This window comes from Mustela nivalis, assembly GCF_964662115.1.
Source record: "Mustela nivalis genome assembly, chromosome: 7".
Classification (NCBI taxonomy): domain Eukaryota; kingdom Metazoa; phylum Chordata; class Mammalia; order Carnivora; family Mustelidae; genus Mustela; species Mustela nivalis.
In genome coordinates, this window is record NC_139026.1 from 18,153,439 (window position 1) to 18,175,222 (window position 21,784).

At 39.2% G+C, this 21,784-nt stretch overlaps 1 protein-coding gene and 1 long non-coding RNA gene across 10 annotated transcripts in view; one reads left to right on the forward strand and one right to left on the reverse strand.

Annotated features, from left to right (window-relative positions):
* LOC309868937 overlaps positions 1–15,603 on the reverse strand; it is a 142,917-nt gene extending 127,314 nt beyond the window's left edge. For 4 of the 5 annotated variants that reach the window (XR_014313882.1, XR_014313883.1, XR_014313884.1 and 1 more), the window contains exons 1-2: positions 15,556–15,603; positions 2,695–2,793 (exon numbers count right to left, since the gene is read on the reverse strand). This is a non-coding gene — a long non-coding RNA (uncharacterized lncRNA). Of the gene's footprint in view, positions 1–2,694; positions 2,848–15,555 lie in introns of those variants that run through there. The other variant, XR_014313886.1, reaches the window with a different exon arrangement.
* Positions 3,855–21,784, forward strand: part of IGF1 (insulin like growth factor 1) — a 78,253-nt gene continuing 60,323 nt past the window's right edge. For 3 of the 5 annotated variants that reach the window (XM_082739135.1, XM_082739138.1, XM_082739136.1), the window contains exons 1-2: positions 5,989–6,118; positions 9,257–9,413. In XM_082739135.1, coding sequence (XP_082595261.1) covers positions 6,017–6,118; positions 9,257–9,413 — 259 coding nt within the window. In that variant the 5' untranslated portion in view covers positions 5,989–6,016. Of the gene's footprint in view, positions 4,240–5,988; positions 6,119–9,256; positions 9,414–21,784 lie in introns of those variants that run through there. The other 2 variants (XM_082739137.1, XM_082739139.1) reach the window with 1 other exon arrangement.

Sequence of the window (21,784 nt, forward strand, 5' to 3'; positions counted from 1 at the left end):
ATTGGTGTCTCCTTTCCCCACTTTCTGTTCAACTTGGGGTATTTGTGGCGAGCCCTCAGGTTCTTTCACTCCACTAAACCATCCTCGACCCATGCAGTGACTCCTTCCTTGTCTGCCATTACGAAGAATTCTTTCACTCCCCAAACCACAACAGTTTTGCTTCTGACTGTTTTCAGCATTTGCCCTTTTGACATTTTTGAAGAAGTAAGATCCAAGTTTAATGTTGAAAAGAAAGCACTGATTTATTTAGTGAGAAGATTTCTTCTCCCTATTACCGTTTTCCCTAGCTGTGGGGAAAATGCTCCTCTAAGGATTTAAAGCAGCTCCTTTGAGCTAAAGATCTTTCTGAGGAATAACAGAGCTCTTTATGAGATCTTTCCGAGCTGACATTGGTGCCCTTGTCAGCAGCATGTTGTATTTTTTAAGGTCCGGCCTTTTTCTCTGAATTTTACATTCTGACTTAACAAGGCCTTGATTTCGAATGCTGCAGAATACACTCCCAGACCAACTGTCCTTACAAATCATAATCCAAGACATACATCCAGGAGTTCCTACATTCTTTGCCTTGAGGATGGCCCTAGAACCTTCGACCTCACCCTTTATCGGATCTCAAAGTCCCCTTCCCGCTAAATATCCACCCTGAGCTTTTCTTGGGAGTCAGCAAAGACATTAATGAAATAAACTGTTAGTATATACACCCTGTTGCCCATAGATATGAAATTGCCTTTTGGATAAGCTCCTCTGAAGTTAACGTGGGGACCTCTGGGAACAGGGCTTCAGCAAAAAGAGTGAAGGCTGGGCCTTGCCCACCCCTTCCTGTGAACCTCAATCAGCCTGTTCTTTCAAGAGATGAACAACTTTCTTCCCCCTTTCTTTCTTTCTTTCTTTCTCTCTCTTTCTTTCTTTTTTTCTTTAACAAAGGTGTCAGAAGTCTTCTGAGGCTGCAGCTTTATGCAAATACACTACTCAAGAAGCTGGCTTTAGGGGAGAGTTATTTATATCCCACAGGCATTACACATGCAAAAGGTGAAACTGTGAATCTCTGAATTTCCAGGAGTGGATATTTTCATGATGAACGCATCCTTGCAGTTAGCTATTTTGGTGGTACACAATTCCCATACCTAACTGTCAGATTGTTCTGGGCAGGAGACTACATAATGATCCAGTAATTTTAGAATGACCCTGTATGTTTCTCTCCCAGTGGGACCGCATGACCTGAACTTTTTCTCGGATTAGATTTACTACCACCTTGGTCTGTCTAGTAATAGATACATTTCATTTCTTTTTCTCCTAAACAGCTACAGCTCTCAGTTATTAAAAGGTAATCATGCGGCACATTTATTGCCCCTTTCCCGTTTAGACTGACTCCTGGAATTAGCAAAGAAAATGGCTATGTCTCTAGGAATTATTGCCCTGCTCTGTCGCCGGCTCACCCTACCCAGAAATACAGACCATTCTCCACATCGAAGTCTACAATAATCACTTCAGGAAATTGCTTTCCCTATTGGAAACTGAGAGCTCACATCGGAATGTTTCCACAGCACAGCTGATGATAATTACGACTCACTGAAATTTCAGTTTTCTTTGATTGTGACATAAAAACTGGGACATAAATTAAAACCCAATTATCCTTTAAGGGTAATTGGGGTTATAAAACCAAGAGACTGTGAGTCAGTGTGTCGATATCGCAGGAGCACAATGTCTGATGGAACAATATGTGTTCTGTATCCCAAACAGCCTTTCACTTGAAACGGTTGGGGATAAGGTGATCTGTGCACAGTGCATACCAAGAGAGTACATCAGACTGGGTGACAGCCTTGGAGAAATGCAGTGAGCTTCTAGGACATCTTGGAGAGATTAAAATATGTGAAAACTGCAACAGGAACCTCCTGGCCTTCACCTGTGAAGGTGCACAGCGGTAAAGCAAGGCTCCCAGGAGTGGGAGCTCCCAAGACTCCAGCCAACACCTGAGTGCGCACTTGGAAAGTGTGTTTCTTTCTACTGGGGCAATAGGCACAGTTCTTTGGTTTAACACAATCTACGTCATTATGGTCCACGAAAGGATGGACTTTGTTTTTCACAAAGGGCATGATCCACAAAGGCTGCAGAAAAGATTTTTGGTAAATCAAGTCATAAATTAACTTCACGAAGAGGAGCTCATTAAAGGAAGATTTGGATTATTATTTAAGGACAGGAAGTGCCCATATACCTGTGGCTCCCTACCAAGCCACCTCTTGAAGATGCATATGTGCATAGGCTTCGGATGAAATCATATCCACCAAAATTTCCCAACCATGTACCCCAAACCCTCTCGTGACACATCCGTCATTCTGGATTGCCCAAAGAGTTTCACTTCCCTGTCTTTCTAGAGAATTTCTTATTCCCTTTCATGTGCAGTGTTCATATTTTTAAAAGAGTACATACCTACCACATGCCAGTGACATTTTTCCTTTCTGGCTCTGCCCCTCAGCTGAAAGCCCTTGCAGGGCTTTGACTGTGATGCAAGTGTTGGGCACATAGCAGACACCCACTAAATGATGCTGAATTGGATGCACCATCAGACAGCATAACTCCAGATTTTTAATTCTTCTTTTTAGAAGGTAAACATTGCCGTAAGTTATTAACTACACAGAAGACTTGACCAGCCCCAGCTCCCTTTCAAAACCAACCAGGTTTTACTTTGAGGGCACTCACCTCTGCAAACAATTTTCCGGCCACAGGACAACATAAAGGTCCAGAATAGGGTATCCAGCAAACCTGTTTTCAGTGGTTGCGTCAGTCTCATCAAGTCCCCTGAGAATCACGAGAGAGAAATGCAAGGTCCAGGTTATTTCCACCAACCCTGGGAAACCAAGCTTGGATAGACATCTAGGGAAAGTGTTATGTCTGATCTGGGCTTTTGCAACCTTATTTCATAATCCACTTTCTTATCTACTATCTCACAAAACCAAAGAGCAATTGGTACAAACTGTATTGATAAAAGATCAGAACTTGATTCTCAATGGCAAAGGCAAGTATACATTATAAATAGCAAAACAGCTGGTTTGGACCATGTTGCTGGCCACTCATCCAGTTGAGGGATTTGAATGACATCATAACCCTTGAGAGGGTATTGCTAGCCAGCTGGTGTTATTTAGAATACACAAAAATTGGAGAAAGAAAACACACACACACACACACACACACATACAGGTTTGAGTTATGCAGAAAAATATGAGTAATGGAAAAGAAGTTTGCCCCTCAGGTGCCCTTCCCCTTGGTGGGGCAGTGGCAGGGTGGCGGGGGCGGGGGCGGCACTGGTGATAGGAAGCCTAGTAGAGAAAGGAAGAAAAAGATTTTATTTTTTTCAATTAGCTTTATAGCTTAGCAAAGTCTTTGCCCTGTCACGGGCAAAAAGCATGAGACAGTGTCCTAAAGGGAGCCAACTGCAATGCTGCCTGCCCCTTTTCTAGGTTCTAGGAAATGAGATCATTCCCCTTGCTTGGCAACTAGGACAAGGGGTCACACCAGTGCTGTCTTCCAACCTACTTTATCCCAGTCGTTTCAGGGTTAAAATTGTGAGGTTTGCTCGAGATGGTTTTTTTCTTCATTTCTGTTTTTTAATTTTGCATTTGCCCTGGAATATTAAATTGCTCACCCATCCTCCATTGTATGTTCCTTTAATACCGGTAAGGTGTATTAGCAGATGTGTTGTCTCCATGCCCAGTAGAAAGTTAATCAGAGAACAGATCCTTATTTTCTATGGCAGCATCAGTATATTAATGTCTGCTAACCCTGTCACTCACACACATTCTTTTAAGGGAAAAAAATGCTTCTGTGCTCTAGTTTTAAAATGCAAAGGTATGATGTTATTTGTCACCATGCCCAAAAAAGTCCTTACTCGATAACTTTGCCAGAAGAGGGAGAGAGAGAGAAGGCAAATGTTCCCCCAGCTGTTTCCTGTCTACAGTGTCTGTGTTTTGTAGATAAATGTGAGGATTTTCTCTAAATCCCTCTTCTGTTTGCTAAATCTCACTGTCACTGCTAAATTCAGAGCAGATAGAGCCTGCGCAATGGAATAAAGTCCTCAAAATTGAAATGTGACATTGCTCTCAACATCTCCCATCTCTCTGGATTTCTTTTTGCCTCATTATTCCTGCTAACCAATTCATTTCCAGACTTTGCACTTCAGAAGCAATGGGAAAAATCAGCAGTCTTCCAAACCAATTATTTAAGTGCTGCTTTTGTGATTTCTTGAAGGTAAATATTTCTTACTCTTTGAAGTCATTGGGGAATTTTCTTTAAATTGTGTACTGTTTGCTTCTGCCTAGAAATGTTATTCACTTTAGAATTTTCATTGTTTCGGAACTGGGAGTTATTTATAAATTGCTGAATATGCAATTCTGTGGGATCTGAAAAACTAGCTCCGGGAGATGGATGCTTTTACACAGATATCTGTATGAGTAGAAACTATTGCAAGGTACTTATGCTAAATCCTCCACTTCTGCAGGGCTTCTGTGGTATCATTATAGACGATTCCTTTAAATCCTGACTATGGTTAAGGGCTATAGAGCATGGATATGAACTTTTGGATTTTTTTTTTTTGCAGGTGCAGATGTTTTATTTTTAAGACTGTGTTCATGTGTATGCATATGTGTGTGTGTGTGTGTGTGTGTGTTTGTGTGTGTGTTTAAGTTGTCAGGACTTTTTATTACAAGCATGCTACATATGAAGAGTTACCTTTTAGGAGATGTTAAAGCTTTTAAATATGATCTTTGGAGCTAAGGTCCCAAAACTCTCTGCACTTCTGCCCAGAGAGTCAAAGTTACAGCGAAGTTTAATATGCTCTTCTGAAACAGAACTTGACAACTCTTGCTGACCCTGCATATTTGTATGATTTAAACAAATGCATGTTGTATATATGGAAAGCGGAAACTTTCTAGCAACTGCATGTTTAAGTTTTCTCTTTGGAAGGGGACTTTCATAGGTGAAGTTTGGACTTGGGATTTTGTGTTGTAAAACTCTGATTTTTATACTCGGTGTTGTAAAGTCTCTTTAGGTAAATTTGGCTGCCGCTGTTAATGCCAACTTCTCGTTTCCAATCACTGGCCCTAGTTCAAGTTTCCATTCTCAGCAAAATTATATCCTTCAAGACTTGTGTTTTTCCAGTTTGCAAGCATTTTTAAGCCGCTGTCACTGGCTCCTCAGTGCAATTGCCTAAAAGCTCAATTCATAAAACGTCCTTGCCACTTAGTACAGCATTCATTCGCTGTTTTCAAATACTCCACCACTAGGATTTTTCTTAGTCAAGTAAGTGGCTTAGGAGTTAAGAATACATCTTTGTCGGGCACCTGATTCTGCTACCTTCCAGTTGCCAAGACACATGCTGACTATCTTGCTTTTTAAAAGAAATGAATTCTCTCTATGTACTATATACTATACTATATATATAATATATATATGTGGTCTGACAGCTCAGGTTTTTGTCTCACTACTTAGGTGATCATAAAAGGTGTCGTTGAGTGTTATCTCTGCATTGATTACAAGTTTGGAAAACTGTCTCCAAATGAATGTTTCAGAAATAGTACTAGCAATGTTGTTGCTTTTCCCCTGTACCTGGAGCAAGAAGTGGCTTAAGGGAGCTGCATGGTCCTTCAAATGTAATTCAATTAAGTAAAGGTGTCTTGCCTAGAGGCAGAACTCACAAGCTGATTGTACTGTGAGTCTCAAGATATTTGTAAGTGTTTTGGTTCAGAGGGAAGGGGGTAAGGCAGAAGACTGGAGCTTGGGATCCCTGTTCTGAGCAGCTACAATAGGCACACAATGTAAATTGGTGCCTTGAGCTGGCAGGGGGTGGGTGGGTGGGGTCAAGGGTAAAAGGGGGGGGTTGGAGGGGGAAGATGGACTCAAATCCCAGCTGTGCAATTTGTTCATTGTTCGAATGGACAAAAGGCAGTTTACCCAGGCTAATGGCATACCTGCCTGGGTCTCCAAATGTAACTAGATGCTTTCACAAACCCCACCCACAAAGCAGCACATGTTTTTAAGTCCTCAGTTTTCTATTCACATCAGCTTCATAATACCCACCCTGACCTGCTGTAAAAGATCTGGAACACACAAAAAAATGGTTACACCTACAGTGAGTATTTTCTTATGACTATTGCCCTTAAATTTTGCTGGGCATTTTCATTGTAACCCAGACATCTGGAATCAATTGATATTCCATTTACTTAAGATAAAAAAGAAAGGTCTCTTAAATTTTGAATTTGGGAATGATTTTTGAGAAACAGTGCTCTGAATTCTTTTTTTCTTTTTTTTTCTCTTCTCCTTCTGGTTCTTCCTTCCTTTCTCTCTCTATCTTTCCTTTCTCTCTCTTTGTTTCTTTTGTGCCTGGCAAAATAGACGAACAAGAAAAGAACGGACATATGGGGCCACTTGTTTCAAACTTTTAACCCCTAAGCAAGTTTGTTATTACTTTCTTTGGGGGGAACATAATGTGATAAAATTCTCTTGTTCTCTGTGGGTGTGCTGGACTGTTCCCTGAACTAAAGGAAAATGCAGTGGAGGTTTTCTCTTATCCTAGAACTGTAAGTGCTGATATTTAATCTAACAACATAACTCAGCAAAATAGAAAGAAAAAGAAAAAGAAAAAAGAAAAAAATTATAAAAAATAAATCTATATTTTGAAGTGCCAGTGGTCTATATGTGAGAACTTACATGTGTTATGCCAGAAATAACTATGTAAAATATAGTTCTGACATCTCACGGAGTTCTTAATTCACTAAGGCTACCTCTTTCCATGGATTTCACGAGAACTGAAGAACTTCAAGCCATCTTCAGTTACAGGTGCTTGGCCTTCAGCATTACTATAAACTCAACAAAGAAGGGAGGGATGGAGGAATAAGATTGGCAGAATAGCATGCATTCTAGAACTGGCCCATTGCCAGAGTGTGGGGTATGTTCTATAAGATCAATTCGGAGTTTGCTCTTTTGAAAAAGGCAATGAAATCCAGACAGGTTGGAACTGTTTCGATTTCCACTGGAAATACTGAAGGGGAAAACCCCCAATTATTTTATGACTAAAAAAAAAAAAATGCAGATTGGATGAGAATCTGTTTCTATCAGTCTTGGTGGCTTTGGCTCTGTGGGGATAGAGGGTCCTATTGACCTATTGCAGAGGTCCTATTGAGAAAATGGAAGAAGTGTTCAGTTGAGCTTTTACCTCCTCTTCTATTTTATGTCCATTATTTATGATGGTTTGCAAATGGAGGGCACTTTTCATCTTAAACTGTTTTACAAGCATTAACTAAGTATTTATGTTGTGTTAACGAGAGTCAGGGATTTAAAGTTTTTTTTTTTTTCCAGTTGCTAAGCTGAAGTTCTGGCCACAAAAATGGAAATCTTAATTAAAATGATGGAGCAGGGACGCCTGGGTGGCTCAGTTGGTTAAGCAGCTGCCTTCGGCTCAGGTCATGATCCCAGCGTCCTGGGATCGAGTCCCATATCGGGCCCCTTGCTCCACAGGGAGCCTGCTTCTCCGTCTGACTCTGCCTTCCACTCTGTCTGCCTGTGCTCGCTCTCGCTCGCTCTCTCTGACAAATAAATAAAATCTTTAAAAAAAAAAAAATGATGGAGCAAACTCTGCCACTGATGTAGAGAGCCATTAGGTTCTGAGTTCATGGAGGGCCAGGAAGGCAAATGACTGAGTCTGTTTCACCAAAAGGGTTGGAGTTGAATGGGCCTACCACTACTGTGAGGTTCAGAAATCCTCTTTTTATAATGATTGCTTCCAGCGTAACTCCATGACCCTTTTGATAAGGTCCCTTGCTTTCATCCGGCCAATGATTCTTCTAAGACCACTGAAAGTAAATGCATCTAAGGGAAGTGAAGCTACTCACCTTGGGAGGCTTCCTGGAAGAAGCCACATCTTTGTGCCACAAGGAGCGATATGGAAAAGTTAGTAATCACCTTAGCGACCTTAACGTTGTTTCTACTACTTTGAGAGAGGATGAAGCCCTGAGCCACAGAAATTCTGCCTTCAGCCAGACTGTTATTTGGCTATTATGGGGGTCCCTCAGTATATTATGCTATAAAATGGTTACAGAGACACTTAAGTCCCTCTAAGACATAAAGTCAGAATTCCTGTGACAGAAAAAAAAAAATCTTTTGCAGGTTTTGAGCCCAATGCCCTGTTCATGGAAGGCAATCTCTCCGCATATGTTGACTTGATATTTTACTTGACACAGAAGGCTTTAGAATACAGAAGATGTAGGGTCTACTTAGCATGAGCCAATTTCATTCCTAAATCCTATTTTTCCTGTTTCTGGTTTTTTGTTTTGTTTTGTTTTGTTTTGTTTTGTTTTGTTTTGTTCTCACTTCCACTTGCGGTTTTGTTAAGTGTTGATATTCCCCAGGTAAGAAGTTATTCTGCCTCTCTGTCTTCCTCTCTGTCTCTGTTTCTCTCTTTCTCTCTCTGATTAAGTGAAAACAAAAACAAAAACAAAACCCTGTAGGGATGCCTGGGTGGCTCAGTTGGTTAAGTCGCTGCCTTCGGTTGAGGTCATGATCCCAGGGTCCCGGAATCGAGTTCTGCATCAGGCTCCTTGTCCAAGACAGAGCCTGCTTCTCTCTCTGCCTCTGCCTGTCACTCTTCCTGCTTGTGCTCTCTCTCTGACAAATAAATAAATAAAATCTAAAAAAAAAAAAAAAAACAAAAACCTATTATGACATATAACATTTTCGCAAAGACTTTTTTAGCCACAGTAAATTATCTTTAATCAGTAGCTGGAAAATGTTGTTCTAGTTAACTTAATATTCTGGTCCATAATGAATGCCTATGCCATCTGTGGACAACATTAATAAAATGTATTTGCCCCCAAATCTGGAATGAGCATAGTTTAACCTTTGATAATTCAAAAGGTTTATCAGGATCTCTGAGTGCTATAGAATTCTACCGTGATAATAGCATTTTCCATTTTCCACTTATATAGTAAATGTTTCTAGCTATTTTATCTCATTGAATTGCCATGGAACTTGTAAAGAAGAGGTTCAGTGAAGTCCAGAGTGGCAAGGGGGTTAAACACAGGTTGTTTGATGCCAAGCCATGCTCAGTCTATACCACCCTGTGGTCTGTCTTGCACTCTGTTGCAATTCCGTGCAGGGTAGTTCTAACTAATGGCAATAATGGAATGCTAGGGCTGATGCACCTTTGTCTCACCTCCACGGCCCTTGCAGGGACCAAGGAGCAAACATGACCATCCTTCTATTCTTTTGGCAGGTAAAGCTGCACATCATGTCCTCTTCTCATCTCTTCTACCTGGCCCTGTGCTTGCTCACCTTCACCAGCTCCGCCACAGCTGGACCAGAGACGCTCTGTGGGGCTGAACTGGTGGATGCTCTTCAGTTCGTGTGTGGAGACAGGGGTTTTTATTTCAGTAAGTAGCCCCCCCTCTCACTGCTCTGTGGATTTACAACCGCAGGGAGTGTGTGAATAACTGAGCGACTGCCCATGGCTGGCTGCCGTCCTCTGCCTCTAAGATTCCTCACCTTAAACTAAGCCTAGTGTGTCAGCGGGGCTGTGGCAGGTTTTGCAGATTTAGGATGGAATTTTCCTCCTTAGCAGTTTGTCTTTTAACTGCTTCCTGCCGAGCTTTCCCAAAATTATTGTACTCTACCCTCACTATTCCTTTCCTTTAAGTAAAAGGAAGGGGACAGAATGACCCTGGGGAATTGAAGTTTTTGTTTTTGTGATCTGTGGATGCCCATATAAACATATGGAAACACCAAGGCCTGTTTTAAGTGCTAGGTAATTTCGAGTAAAATAGTAAGGTGGACTGGGAAAAAGAATTAAGGGGCAAATCCCGGATGTCACCATGCAATACGAAAGCACCAGGGACAGAAGGTGAACTTTGCTCAAAGGCACATTTGCAAAAACATAGCCACTCTCTAAATGCAAAGTGAAATGCCATATTAATTTGTCCTCTATGCAAATTGACCTTGATGTTTTGTTATTGTCTTCCTTTTCTCTGGGACTCTCCTGTGATCTCTCCATCTGGAAAAGGGTTTCTGACAAATGTGGGGTTACTTATCCCATAAGTAGGTCTCAGGTGATTAAAAAGCTGACAGTCAATAAAAAATAGACAGCCCCGTCAATGTTTGCAAGTAATAAACACAAACATAAGCCAATGTTGCCTGGGGGAAATGAGCACTTACAGAATCTACCTCAGAGGCATCCATCTTATTGTATAATATTGTCCTTACTGTATAGGACTGTGAAAGATTTAAAGCCAATTGCTCATTCTATATAATTATTTAGAATTTTAGAGAGTTCCAGGAAACTGATGTTGAGGTCCTCAGTGAGCATGAATCATTCTTAGAGGTTCATTATCACTCGAGTGTAGACAGCTTACCTCAGTTGCCCACTAAGCTTTGAATAGCTCCTCTGATGACTCACACACTTCCAGTCTTTCTCATCTTCTTCCCAGGGAAGGTGGTGTGTGCCTGTGTGTATGTGCAGTGTATGCACAAGTGTGAGTATGTGTGTGGGGAGGGGGGCTGTATAGAGCAGTCTGGGATGAGTCGGGGAGATGGGAAGGGAGAAGCCAATGGAGGACTGATGATTTGTACTCACCATAGATTTGGCAACAAATAGTCTTTAAACAACTAGTGACAGAGAATGAGAAGTGCTACCTGAATGGGCAAACACCCTTCTCTGTTTCCAACTAATGCTTTAATAGAGTGAATTCATTTATTTTTCTGGCAATAAAGAAATTCTATCCAGTTCTCTATTGTAGGGTTGATGAATAAGTTCATTGGGCAAGTACTTTTCAAATAGCAGACTTCTTTTACCTTTGAAATATACAATGAAAGGCAAATGTGTTACATCAACATCATCCAATGATGAGATGTCATTATTCTTTACTTTGCTGCTACTGATCCACATATAAAAAATGAATAAGTAATTCTCACATATTATGTCCGAGAGGATTTTTTTTTTGCCTTGATAATCTGTTTTTGCAATTTCCTTTGATCCAAGGATCAAGGTAACTGCCAAGCCCACAATTGTCTTCTGTTATGTGCCAGGATGAATTGTCTTGTTCAACTTGATGTGTTCCAGGATTTCCATGTAGAGTGCAAGAAAACTGGATCATTCTGTGCCTGTGATGTTTGCATTAGATAATGAAAAATGGGAATGTAAATAATGATTTGGTCTCAAGTAACCATATAATCCTGATATATGTGCACACAGATGGTTAAAAGTATTGGACAACTAGGATGAAAACTGATTTCAAGGCACCAAAAAGGTTCTTTTATTGTTACTACAATGATTAAATTTTAGCAAATATTTTTCAATTCCATTCTAATAACTTGAAAGGGAAAGGTTATATTCAGCAGCTTTTGATGTTTAGAGTATGACATAGGATCGAAAATGGTTTCATAGATTGTTGTGATTGTTGTCAGTATTGTCACTGAGACTATGTTTCATAAATTCTGCCTTATAGAATTCCATGACTTACATATTTTATTTGTCTGACATAGACCAAAATTACTCTTTTTAACTTTCTAGTGAATTGGACAATCCTTTCTGTCCAAAAGAAGTTAACCCCTTTAAGTTTTTTAATTCAAAACATCAATGTAGCATCTGCTACATTTTAGACATTGTACTAGGCATGAATGAGATGTCTAGAAATGAATGAGAAATTGACTTTGCTTTCAAAGTCTAGTTAGGAGATTAAAAAAATACACCTAAGTATTTTCAAGTGTCATAAGAGAAAAATAATCATAGGAGAATAGATTATGGTTCTTTACCCTTTTCCTGAATATTTTGTCCCATTTGAAATCACCTAACCAGGATCTACACTCTCAATGGGCTTCTTGATGGTGTAGACTGTTTATTTACCATGGAATCCCAGTATCTAGCTCAATGCCTGGCTGAGATAGTAGGGTCTCATCTCATCTTGATCACTGAACTGACAAGTTTGAATTAAATTGTATCCAACTGAATCCAGTGGAATGGAATGGAATTACTTATTTGGAATCTTAGTCTTCAGAACCATAAAGAATTAAGTTTGTCAAGTATTTTGGATAATTCCTGCCTCCTATTTACCTAGGGGTTGGATAAAATTGATTTTCTTTTATTCAACTGAATATGGTGGATACTAACAATGCATTTTGGTCATAATCCGTAAGCCTACATTGATGGTCTGTTTTGTGTCTGAGCCAATTATTCTAACAAGCATTAACTGTTGTCAACAAATTTTATTGAGTTTCCTTTTTGTCCCCTGAGATTTAGCGTTTGTGGACAAGTGAGCTCTAAGCATTTATGGGTCTTTGAGATACTTTTTAGAGGAAAGCAGTGTTCTTCAACTCTATTCCCTGTCAATTGACTCTTTTCATTGTTTTTACCCTTACTTTCAAAGTTTTATTGTGGTTGTGACTTTTATTTTGAGCTGCTTCAAATCCATTTTGAAAATATAGTTTTGTTGTCGTTTTCTTTTTTTAAGAATGGAAAGCTGTTTCTGATCTTCGTTTAAAATCCAAATATCTAAAAGAAAATTGCCTCAATATTTATCCTTTTTGTCAGGTCAGAATGCTTAACAAGGGGGATTTTTTTAACCTATTAGAAACAGAACAGTTCTGAATTTAAAAAAAAAAAAAAATGTTTACTTTGTATAGACTGACCCAGTGTGTGAATGAGCTCATATTTCTCTATAAGCACAAGTTCCACTACAACATAGTGGAGGCAACCTTCTAGATTATCTGTTTTGTGAACAATTTTTCTAGCATAAGTAGAACAGTTCCTCTATAATTAATGCAGCTTCCCCAGACATTTTACAAAATGAAAGTTCCAATGAAGGGCTAATTACTAATTCTTCCCTATGCATCATAGTAAGAGAAGGTATGAGCCAGTCTTGTGCTCTCACAGTCCTGTGAGAAAAATGGTGGCGTAATGAAGTGGCACATTGGGAAAGAGCTAGCTATTATCTCGCCAGATTGACGGAGCCCTCATAGAGGAGGGCTTGTTATAACCTCATTTTGCATGAAACATAGCAAGAGGAACAGAGCTTCAAGTGAAAAAGAAGAAGTTAAGCTTGCCATAGATATAATTTTTTGACAGTCATGGTGATTAAACATTTTAACATGTACTTTAGGGGCTTGTGGAATTTCTCTCTTTGGAGATACTTAAAAATTTGACAGACAACCAACCATCTTGGATGGTTTCAATTAAGAGCAACCAAAAGAAAGGAAGTTTCTGGGGTCCTTTTTAGTTTTAAGAGTCTATAAACAGTCCCTTAAATAAACTGTATATGCTTTACCTCAGTGGTCTGGGAAAAAGGAGAAGTAAATCAATGAGAAAAGAAAGTTGGATATCCTTTCAGCTATTCCAGATTTATAGGTTTTGTAAAACATGCTTCCAATGCACAGTTATTAAGAACAGGTCTGAATAAAATAAGGCCATTCTTCATGTGTTAAAACATACTGCTTTATAGAGTTTAAGTGAAACTTTGCAACGAAATTCATGGTTATTGATTGTAATAACCTTCCTAGATCTAGGTATTATTATTAACTCAGGCTTCTTTCATTTGAAATATAGTGCTCAGAAAACTGCTCCCGGACCTGTCACTCATTAGCTGTATGACTTTGGCAGGCATTTAAACTTCCTGGGTCAAAATGTCCTTGTCCATAAAACAAGGGGATTTTGTTAAAGCGAATGACTTCTTCTAATTTTAACAGACTCGTAGTCCAGGTTATAATGAGCAAGGATTTGGTGCTATTCAGGAAAGTCGAACCTTAAATTTAAGTAGTGACCAAAGAACTTTTAGTGTTCTTTATCTTCCCTAAAGAGTTTCTGTTTGCCCCCAAAGATATAAGATTCCAGTACTTACAGAAAGAATAGCCAGCTTCTTTGTTTTGCTTTATTTTGTTTTAAGCTGGATTTCAACCCCTCAGGAATGGAACAGAAGTTCAGACATGACCAAATATGTGAAGGTCATCTAACCAAAGGAGCACATGCCTCATGCAAGCAGATTGCTGTGTTTCTTTGTGAGGAACGACCAGCTGACAGTTCTCATCTTTACATTTTCTCACTTTCTTGGATGTGAGAACAAGGGAGTAGGTCAGTTTTTAGTTGCCCTTTATTAAACCAGAAGGGGCAAATAAGAATCTATAGGCTTCTAAATCTTGACCAACTTCCTTTTGTCAGGCCTATTGAAACAGCCTTTCCAATTAAAGAAGAGAGTATATAGTTCAGGACAAAGATATACACCATTAGCATTGCTTTGAGTGGGGCTGGGGTTGAGCCACACCACTTGTATTCCATGGCTTGGTACCCCTTAGACGGCCAGCCATGCATTTGTATGACAGCTGGTCAAAATTAAGGGTACAGTCTCTGGCTGTGGAAAAGCTTTTCTCTTTGAAATTATTTGGCCCATGTGCGGTTTGACCTTATGGCCCTGCCCTCATTAGCACCACTAAGTTACTAGGCCACAGATATTCTTAAAGAAAAGTAAGGAGTTTTTTGTATTAATGCTAAATGCTTGCTACTACTCTTTAAATATGCCCAAGAGGACCAGTCTATGCAAACAAAGGACCACTTAAAAAGTGATATTTCTGTGAGAAATTAGAAGATAATTTGCATTTTTCTGACATTTTAATATTCTTTAAGACTATCTCCCTGATGGAGAATTATAAGAAGCAGAAGAGTGGAGGGTTCAGGACCAAGAGCATGGACTCTACTGCCAAGAATTCAGAGTTTGAATTCTAGTTTACTTGGTGGGTGGCCTTGAGCAAATTACTTAACCTTTTTGTTCCTCAGTTCCTCATCTGTAAAATGGGGCCTACCTCATAGAACTGGTGTTAGGATTAAAGGAATTAATGTATTAGGACATATTAACTTAGAATACTGCCTGGCACACAGTAAGCACCATACATATGTTAGCCACACTTATTTACTTTCTTGTGGGGTCAGTTGCAGAGTCTATTGCAAAGGTTGAGGTATCTGAACAGCCCAATTAGTTAGACACTCATTTTCTCTCCTTAGGGGTAGCTGATAAAACCTATTATTAGTAGTAATAGCAATATCAATAGAAAGAAGAATGTCTTGTATTTGACTAGTATATTTACTTTTTCAAAATTCGCTTGTATCAGCTCTCTCACTTTGGTTTTATCTCTGGAAGGGAAGAATTATTGCTTCCTTGGACAAATTAGAATAATGAGACGCTGAGATTTTGTTATTTACATCACTGGACAGATCTAGAACAAAAGTCAAGTTCTCTTGTCTCCAAGAAGCATGTTCATTTGGCCGTTTACATTGTTCAGAGACCGAAAATGTTATGGCTTAGGGAGACGCTTCCAAAAATCCTATCCTTTTCTGAGAGAGAGTAATACAGTTGATTCTGAACACTTCTTTGAAAAGAGGCATGAGGGAGATATTCATGTGATGACCCTACATTTTATCTTCCAGAAAATGTAGGAAATACTAATTGAATATCTTCAGGGTGCCCAAGAAAATCTTTGATTAGGGGCTATTGCTGTTCAAGAGACTGGACCCTACTCAGGGTAAATACTGCAGCTCACCTGTGAGCACCAGGATATGCAGTACAATGCGGGGAAACTCTTCTTCTGGACAACTTCACATTTTCTTCCTTCTCTGCTAGCAAACGTCAAGTGCGTCATTTCTTGCAGCTCTTAGTTCTGTTGTTTTTTTCTCAAAGACCAACTGAAAAAGGGCTGTTTGTTGGGACTGGGAATCTTTCTCTGGGCTTATGGAAGAGAGGTGGTAAAGGAGAGGTGATCACAAGGTGCCATAATCCAGATAGTGTGCCGAGCAGAAAGAGACTTCTCCAGCTTGACTATGGGAGGAGGTATGAGACAGCCTGGGGTTTAGATGTAAGGCTTTCACCTGTGCAGATACCATTCAACCAGCTGTTTGACACTGTTGGTTTTGGATGTATTGTTTCTTAAGTGGCTAGTGAGTTAGGCACTTTGGATCCAGAAGACAGTCAAGACTGTCTTCTCTATTTTTCAAATTCCCTGGGCTACCAGAGGCATTTTCCAGACATCATATACCATGCCAGCCTTCCTCAGAGCCTCTGTGAAGAGCCAACCTCACCCCTCTAGCAAACTTCCTTCCCATTTCACAGTCTATAACAAAAAAATCAGACACTGAAAACAAGTACAAGATCTCTCTCAAGTAGACTTCTCATTGTTCTCAATAATGGGCTACAAAGCCTTTGCTCTTTCACAAAGCCGGATGTCTTTGACAACCATGGTGGCAAAAAATTGCTCTTGCCCGGAGCTGCTGCCCAGGCAGAGTTCCATCCTACACCTCTCTCTGAAACATCAGCAAGCTCTTACATCACAAATAATTATTTTTGGTTGCCTGGAAAGTTCAAATCTTCAGGTCTTATTAGCTGTTAGACTAAGAAGATGACAACACAGCATTTTGTTTGTCTTTATCTATATGCGATATCATGTTTAAAACAGCAAAGAGCTGTTATTTGACGTGTGATTCCTTAACTGCAGTAAGTTGTAGGCCATTTAATGCATTGTTTAGTCTCACATTGGCTAAAGCCACTTAAAGAAGCACTTGGCAAGCTCTGGCTTTTCATTCTTGGCATAGCTGCCCCTCTTACTTTTTCACTGAACCTTAAATACCAAGAAAAACCCTTCACTTACTTTATATCTGGCATATTGCTTTATACAATTGGCCAGAACTTTTGCATGTGGCCCTCTGCATTTGTCCTAGGGTAATTAATGGCTTTGCAATATTTGATCAGCAGCAGCATGGTTACAAAGAAAAATTATGCAACTCGTAGAGACCACACACTCTTTTAAATTAAAACCTTTTGCATTTAATGCTCAGGCATACTACAGGATAGGGTTTCCATGCCAAAAAAAAAAAAAAAAAAAAGGAAAGCAAAAAAAGAAATGCCATGCTTCAGCATCTGGAAAGACACCCAAGGTCCTGATTATTGATTAAGTATATATCTCTCTAGTCCCTGCTTCTTAAAAATACCTGATTATTCAAAGGAAGTAAAATTAAAGACTGCTACAAGGTTGGAACCCCTTGAAAAATAGTCATACATCAAGAATGAAACTCATAGAGAGGTGACATGTCCAAGGTCACACTGTTACTTAGTGGCAGAAATAGAAAAAGGTACTATTGATTCTCTTTTCTGATTCCAATGTGGTGTTTGTCTTTTGGCAACAATGAACCCTGCCTATGTCAAAGTTACCCAGTATATTAAAATGGGCTGGGACAGGCCTCCAATCAGGCTCACTGAAATGAATATAGATCTTGGTGGCTCTCTCATTCCAGTAAACTCACCTGAAACTTAAATTTAACACTTTCCCTTGGTGTAGAAATTTGCACAAACTAAAGTAATTCCTTGCCTGTTTCTTACACATTACACAAAATCTTCAGATGTGCTTTAGGCATTCCAAGTCCACTTAAGGTCATAATTTAGACTATTATTGTATATTATATTATTCTGACTCTTTGGTCACTCTCTCCAATGTCAACTTGGGTAGAGCTGCTTTGGAATGACTTAGCAAAGCTGTGCTCCTGGAAAATCTGAAACAGTCTGACGAGTTGTTGGATCAGCTTTTTTTCTGGAGATTTCTCTGACGGCCCCAGGCCAAAAGAAATTTACACCTGATTTTTTTGCAGACTTCCAGGCAAATGCTCTATGAATCTCTTCAGCCTTTCTTCTTTAATCTGTGGTCTTTATGAGATATTAAAAGATTATTGGAATGGTCTTTTTAAACTTTGAAATTGGGTTAGTCATAGAGTCAATTCTGTGAATATTGCTGGGAAGATGGTACTGCCTCTGTGCCATTTACCCTGATGAAATGGCTCTTTCATCAGAGGCAAGTGATTAAGAAAGTCTGCATTGAGCCAATGCACATGCAGCCAACAACTTCTGATAATCTACGAAACTGGGGAAAGGAGCACCAAGAGTTAGAATTCTGCATTAAACTGATTTGAGGACATTATAGATTTTGGCCTCCTCACTTCTCCTTCCACTGCCCCCAGCTCTAGCCCCTTTGTGAGACTAAGGGGCATGTTTTTAAATCCTATTTTATTCTTGTACTCCCCAGTCACCTCCCTCAGCAGTGTCATTGGCAACAGTTTCTCAACCTCAACACTATTGACATTTTGGGCCAGGTAACTTTTTACTGGGGGAGGGGAGTTCTTCTGTGCATTGTGGATGTTTAGCACCAGACTTGGCTACTACCCTCTGGATGCTAGTATCCTTCCTCTGAGTCATGACAATCAAAAGCATCTCAACATTGCCTGATCCTCCCAAGGCAGGGGTGTGGAATCACCCCTAGTTGAGAACTACTGGACTAGAGGTCTCCAGAAGAGAAGCAACTAGAGGGATGGGAAAGCCATGAGTGAAGGAACCAGAAAAGCTAATTATCAGTCACTGGTGAATAAGGAGTTTATGTTCCATTGCCCAGAGTAAACAGTGAGAACGAATATTCACTGTGGCTTTGAAAACTTCTTTCTGAAATTAAAAGAACTCTTCCTATAGGCTATCTAGAAGATATTTTAGGCACTCCATTTTGTGTTATAGCTATGGAACTCATTTATTTTAGTAACAGCAGTAAAGGAAGGTAGAAATGGTATAAAGCAAAACTTTGTGCTTAGAATTATAATGAAAAAAAAAAAGAAATATGATAATGACCACTGGAGCAAATGAAAAAGGAGATCATTATCTATGACCTCAATATTTTGGCATTTTCCTTCTTAGTCATATAATAAATAGCTGTTTATGTCCCATAAGTGAAAAAGCCTGGCTCAAATATGGTGGCCACAATTTTTCTCTTTCTTTCTGTGTCTTTCCGATCTAAATATCATCAGAGGCATTTTATTGCCCAGAAGCCCCAGCAGAAAACAGAAAGATCAATGAAGTATTGCATAGGAAACTGAAGTTCCACATTTAAGTCTCACCCAGTTCCCCTACTTAATAGCATTTCTTCCCTTTGGCACAGTTACTTAATATGCTTGGTTCTTACATTCTCCTCATTAGTAAAGTGGTAATTAAAATATTACACCTTGTTTTGAGGTTCAACTATAGAAGGGCTTTGAAAACCTAAGAGGCCATCCAAATATGCTACCATTAATTGAATGAGCTGAGTGCTTTACATTGTCCCTCTAATCATCACCACGAATTATTTCAGTGGTTCAACTTCAGTTATTAATGGTATTGACCCATCAGTTCAAGTGTTCTGCAATAATTATAATTTAGAAAAGTTAATTTGGCAGTGTACCACCTCAACTTTATTAATCAGAAAGAAAATTATATTGGTATCTTCTTTTAAGATATCACTTTGCATTTAGATGGCCCAAGACTTAACTAATGGATTTTCAGAATGTTCACCCAGTATTACTACTCATGTCCTCAATGCAGGAAGCAGGAAAAAAAAGGCAGAGCTTATCACTTTACCACACTAAGCTTGCTTAAATATTCTGTCTCCTCAAGGTGGTTAGGTAGTCACTGAGGTTTCACATGTAGGCAAAAGATTTCCATTCTCCCAAGTCAGAGATTTCCATTCTCCCAAGCTATTGGTGATTTCTGCTCAGCCTCAAATGCAGTGTTCAGCAGAGGGAATGTATTCAATAATCAGAAAAGTATCTCTGAACTCTCAGGCTGCTGAGTGTAATTCCTTCCTTATCTTAGGCTGACTTAGGACAACTGAATTTTTTGTTTGGGCATGTCTTTGATGAAATAAAAATTGTGAGTTTTATCACCATATGGCCCAGTGACCATGTGGCAGGTAGTTCTTCTGTTTCAGAGGCTTCATATCCAACAGCTCTCAGAAACATAATATTTGACTTAGCAAAGACACTTTTGAACCTCACAATCAAATACTGGTCACTGCTACCATGAATTTTCATTCTCTCTATTTTGAGCTCTTTCAGAAAAATTAAGTTTAAGTTGTTGTTGTTGTTGTTGTTGTTTCTGTCCTCCACAGCATCTGGTGTTGGATACTTTATAAAACTGTTTGATTTGATGTTGACAAAATCATTCCACTATTTCCTTCTACCAGTCCCCAGAATATATCCCAAGGACTTTCCACTTGTTACTGCCACCATTAAGGATCTGAGATTTAAGGTATAGGATAAAAAAGCTTATCTAAGATATCATTTCTTGGGACCCCTTCACTATTGCCCTGGTAAGAATTTCTGCTAGCTCAACAGTAAGCTAATTCTAGTCAACAGAGAATTTTCAAGGTCTACCAGAAGAGCCTTCACAAAGAAGTTCCATCTGTGGAAGTGGCTTTGAAAACAGAACCTCCCCTCAGTTCCTCTCTGTTTCATCTGAGATATTCATACTAAAAGGAGTGATGGTTGTCAAGGGAAGGCACATAACAAATGGTCCATCTCTGGCAAATAAACCCCCAATACAAGAATAACAGTGAGAGCACAAGCCCTCTGAGAATAAGTAATTTTTTATTTGTCACTGCATAATTGAAGAATTGGAGATCTAGAAAGAACCATATAGAGCAATCTGGTTCAGTGCTCTCACTTCCCAGAAGAAGGAAGCAAGATCCAGAAAATAAAATAATAGATATGAGGTCACAAAGCACACTGGTGGGAAAGCCAGAACGGCAATTTAGTCACCTCACTTAATCCAGGGTTTTTGCACAGGACTACACTGTAAACTTAACCTTGATAACTCACATAAAGTTAGCACTAGCAACTCGGGATTACTGTCAGTCAGTCACTTCTGTTATAGTGCATTACAACAGCACTTTGAAAATCTGAGCCCTTAACCAATCAGAAAACTTTTTTTTTCCCAATTTTTGTCACCCATTGGATAACATCATCAAGTCTCTTTATTCCAAATCTTATCAACCTTACTGTAGGACTAATGGATTTTCATAGATTCTAGTAGTTTGATGGATTAGAAATTTTAAAGAAAATAGTAAAGAGTTAATTTCTTTTTAGAGATAACTTTAATTTCAAGTCATGTCAGTTGGTTGCCTAGTTTATTCATTTTGTATTGCTTGTTAACTCAAAAGCCACCCAAAACAAAAGGTATTGTCAATGCATTATTTCTGTCTCCACACATTCCTGACTTGCTAGCCTTCCATGAAGGTCTTCCATGAAGAAGCTTAAATTTTCCTACGTATTCTGAGTTTTATGTTTCTTTCCATTAAAGTTTCCAGCCGTTCATAGACATATTTAGTTTGGCAGAAGGTAGTGGTGACTCATGGAATGAAGAAATTTAAAAGCAAAGCTACTGAAAATCGATCTAATTTCTTTTTGGGGTAATTTGGGAGTGAGCGATTGATAATTTGTCTAATTTTTCCTAGTTTCATCAGCTGCCATACTGCCAATATTTGTTCCATATGGGTGCTTTGTTATGACTGAAACATATAACAAATTTCAGCTGCAACTATATCTAATATGGTCAAAGGCTAAGACTTTTGTTGGCTCATTTTCTCATTGTTTTTGGCTGGACACCCTCAATCAATGGTTATTGAGTGAAAAAACAGGATCATATTGAAACCATTTTCAGCATGTTCCTTCCTATGGATCCAGCCATTTCACTGTGAGTTTGTCAAGCACAGCAAATGTTCCTTATTAAAGGGATGATTATGTTTTCGACATAGATGTGACTGCCAGTTAACTGCATTCACCTTATAATTCCACTCTCTCGATTTGGTGTAGAGATGTTTTTGGCTTTCCAAAGATTCCTTCTTTTCAGCTGATTCTTGCCTCCCACTATGGAACAAATATTTAGGGATAGATTCAGAGATCAATGACATACTCATACAATAAGCATCATTT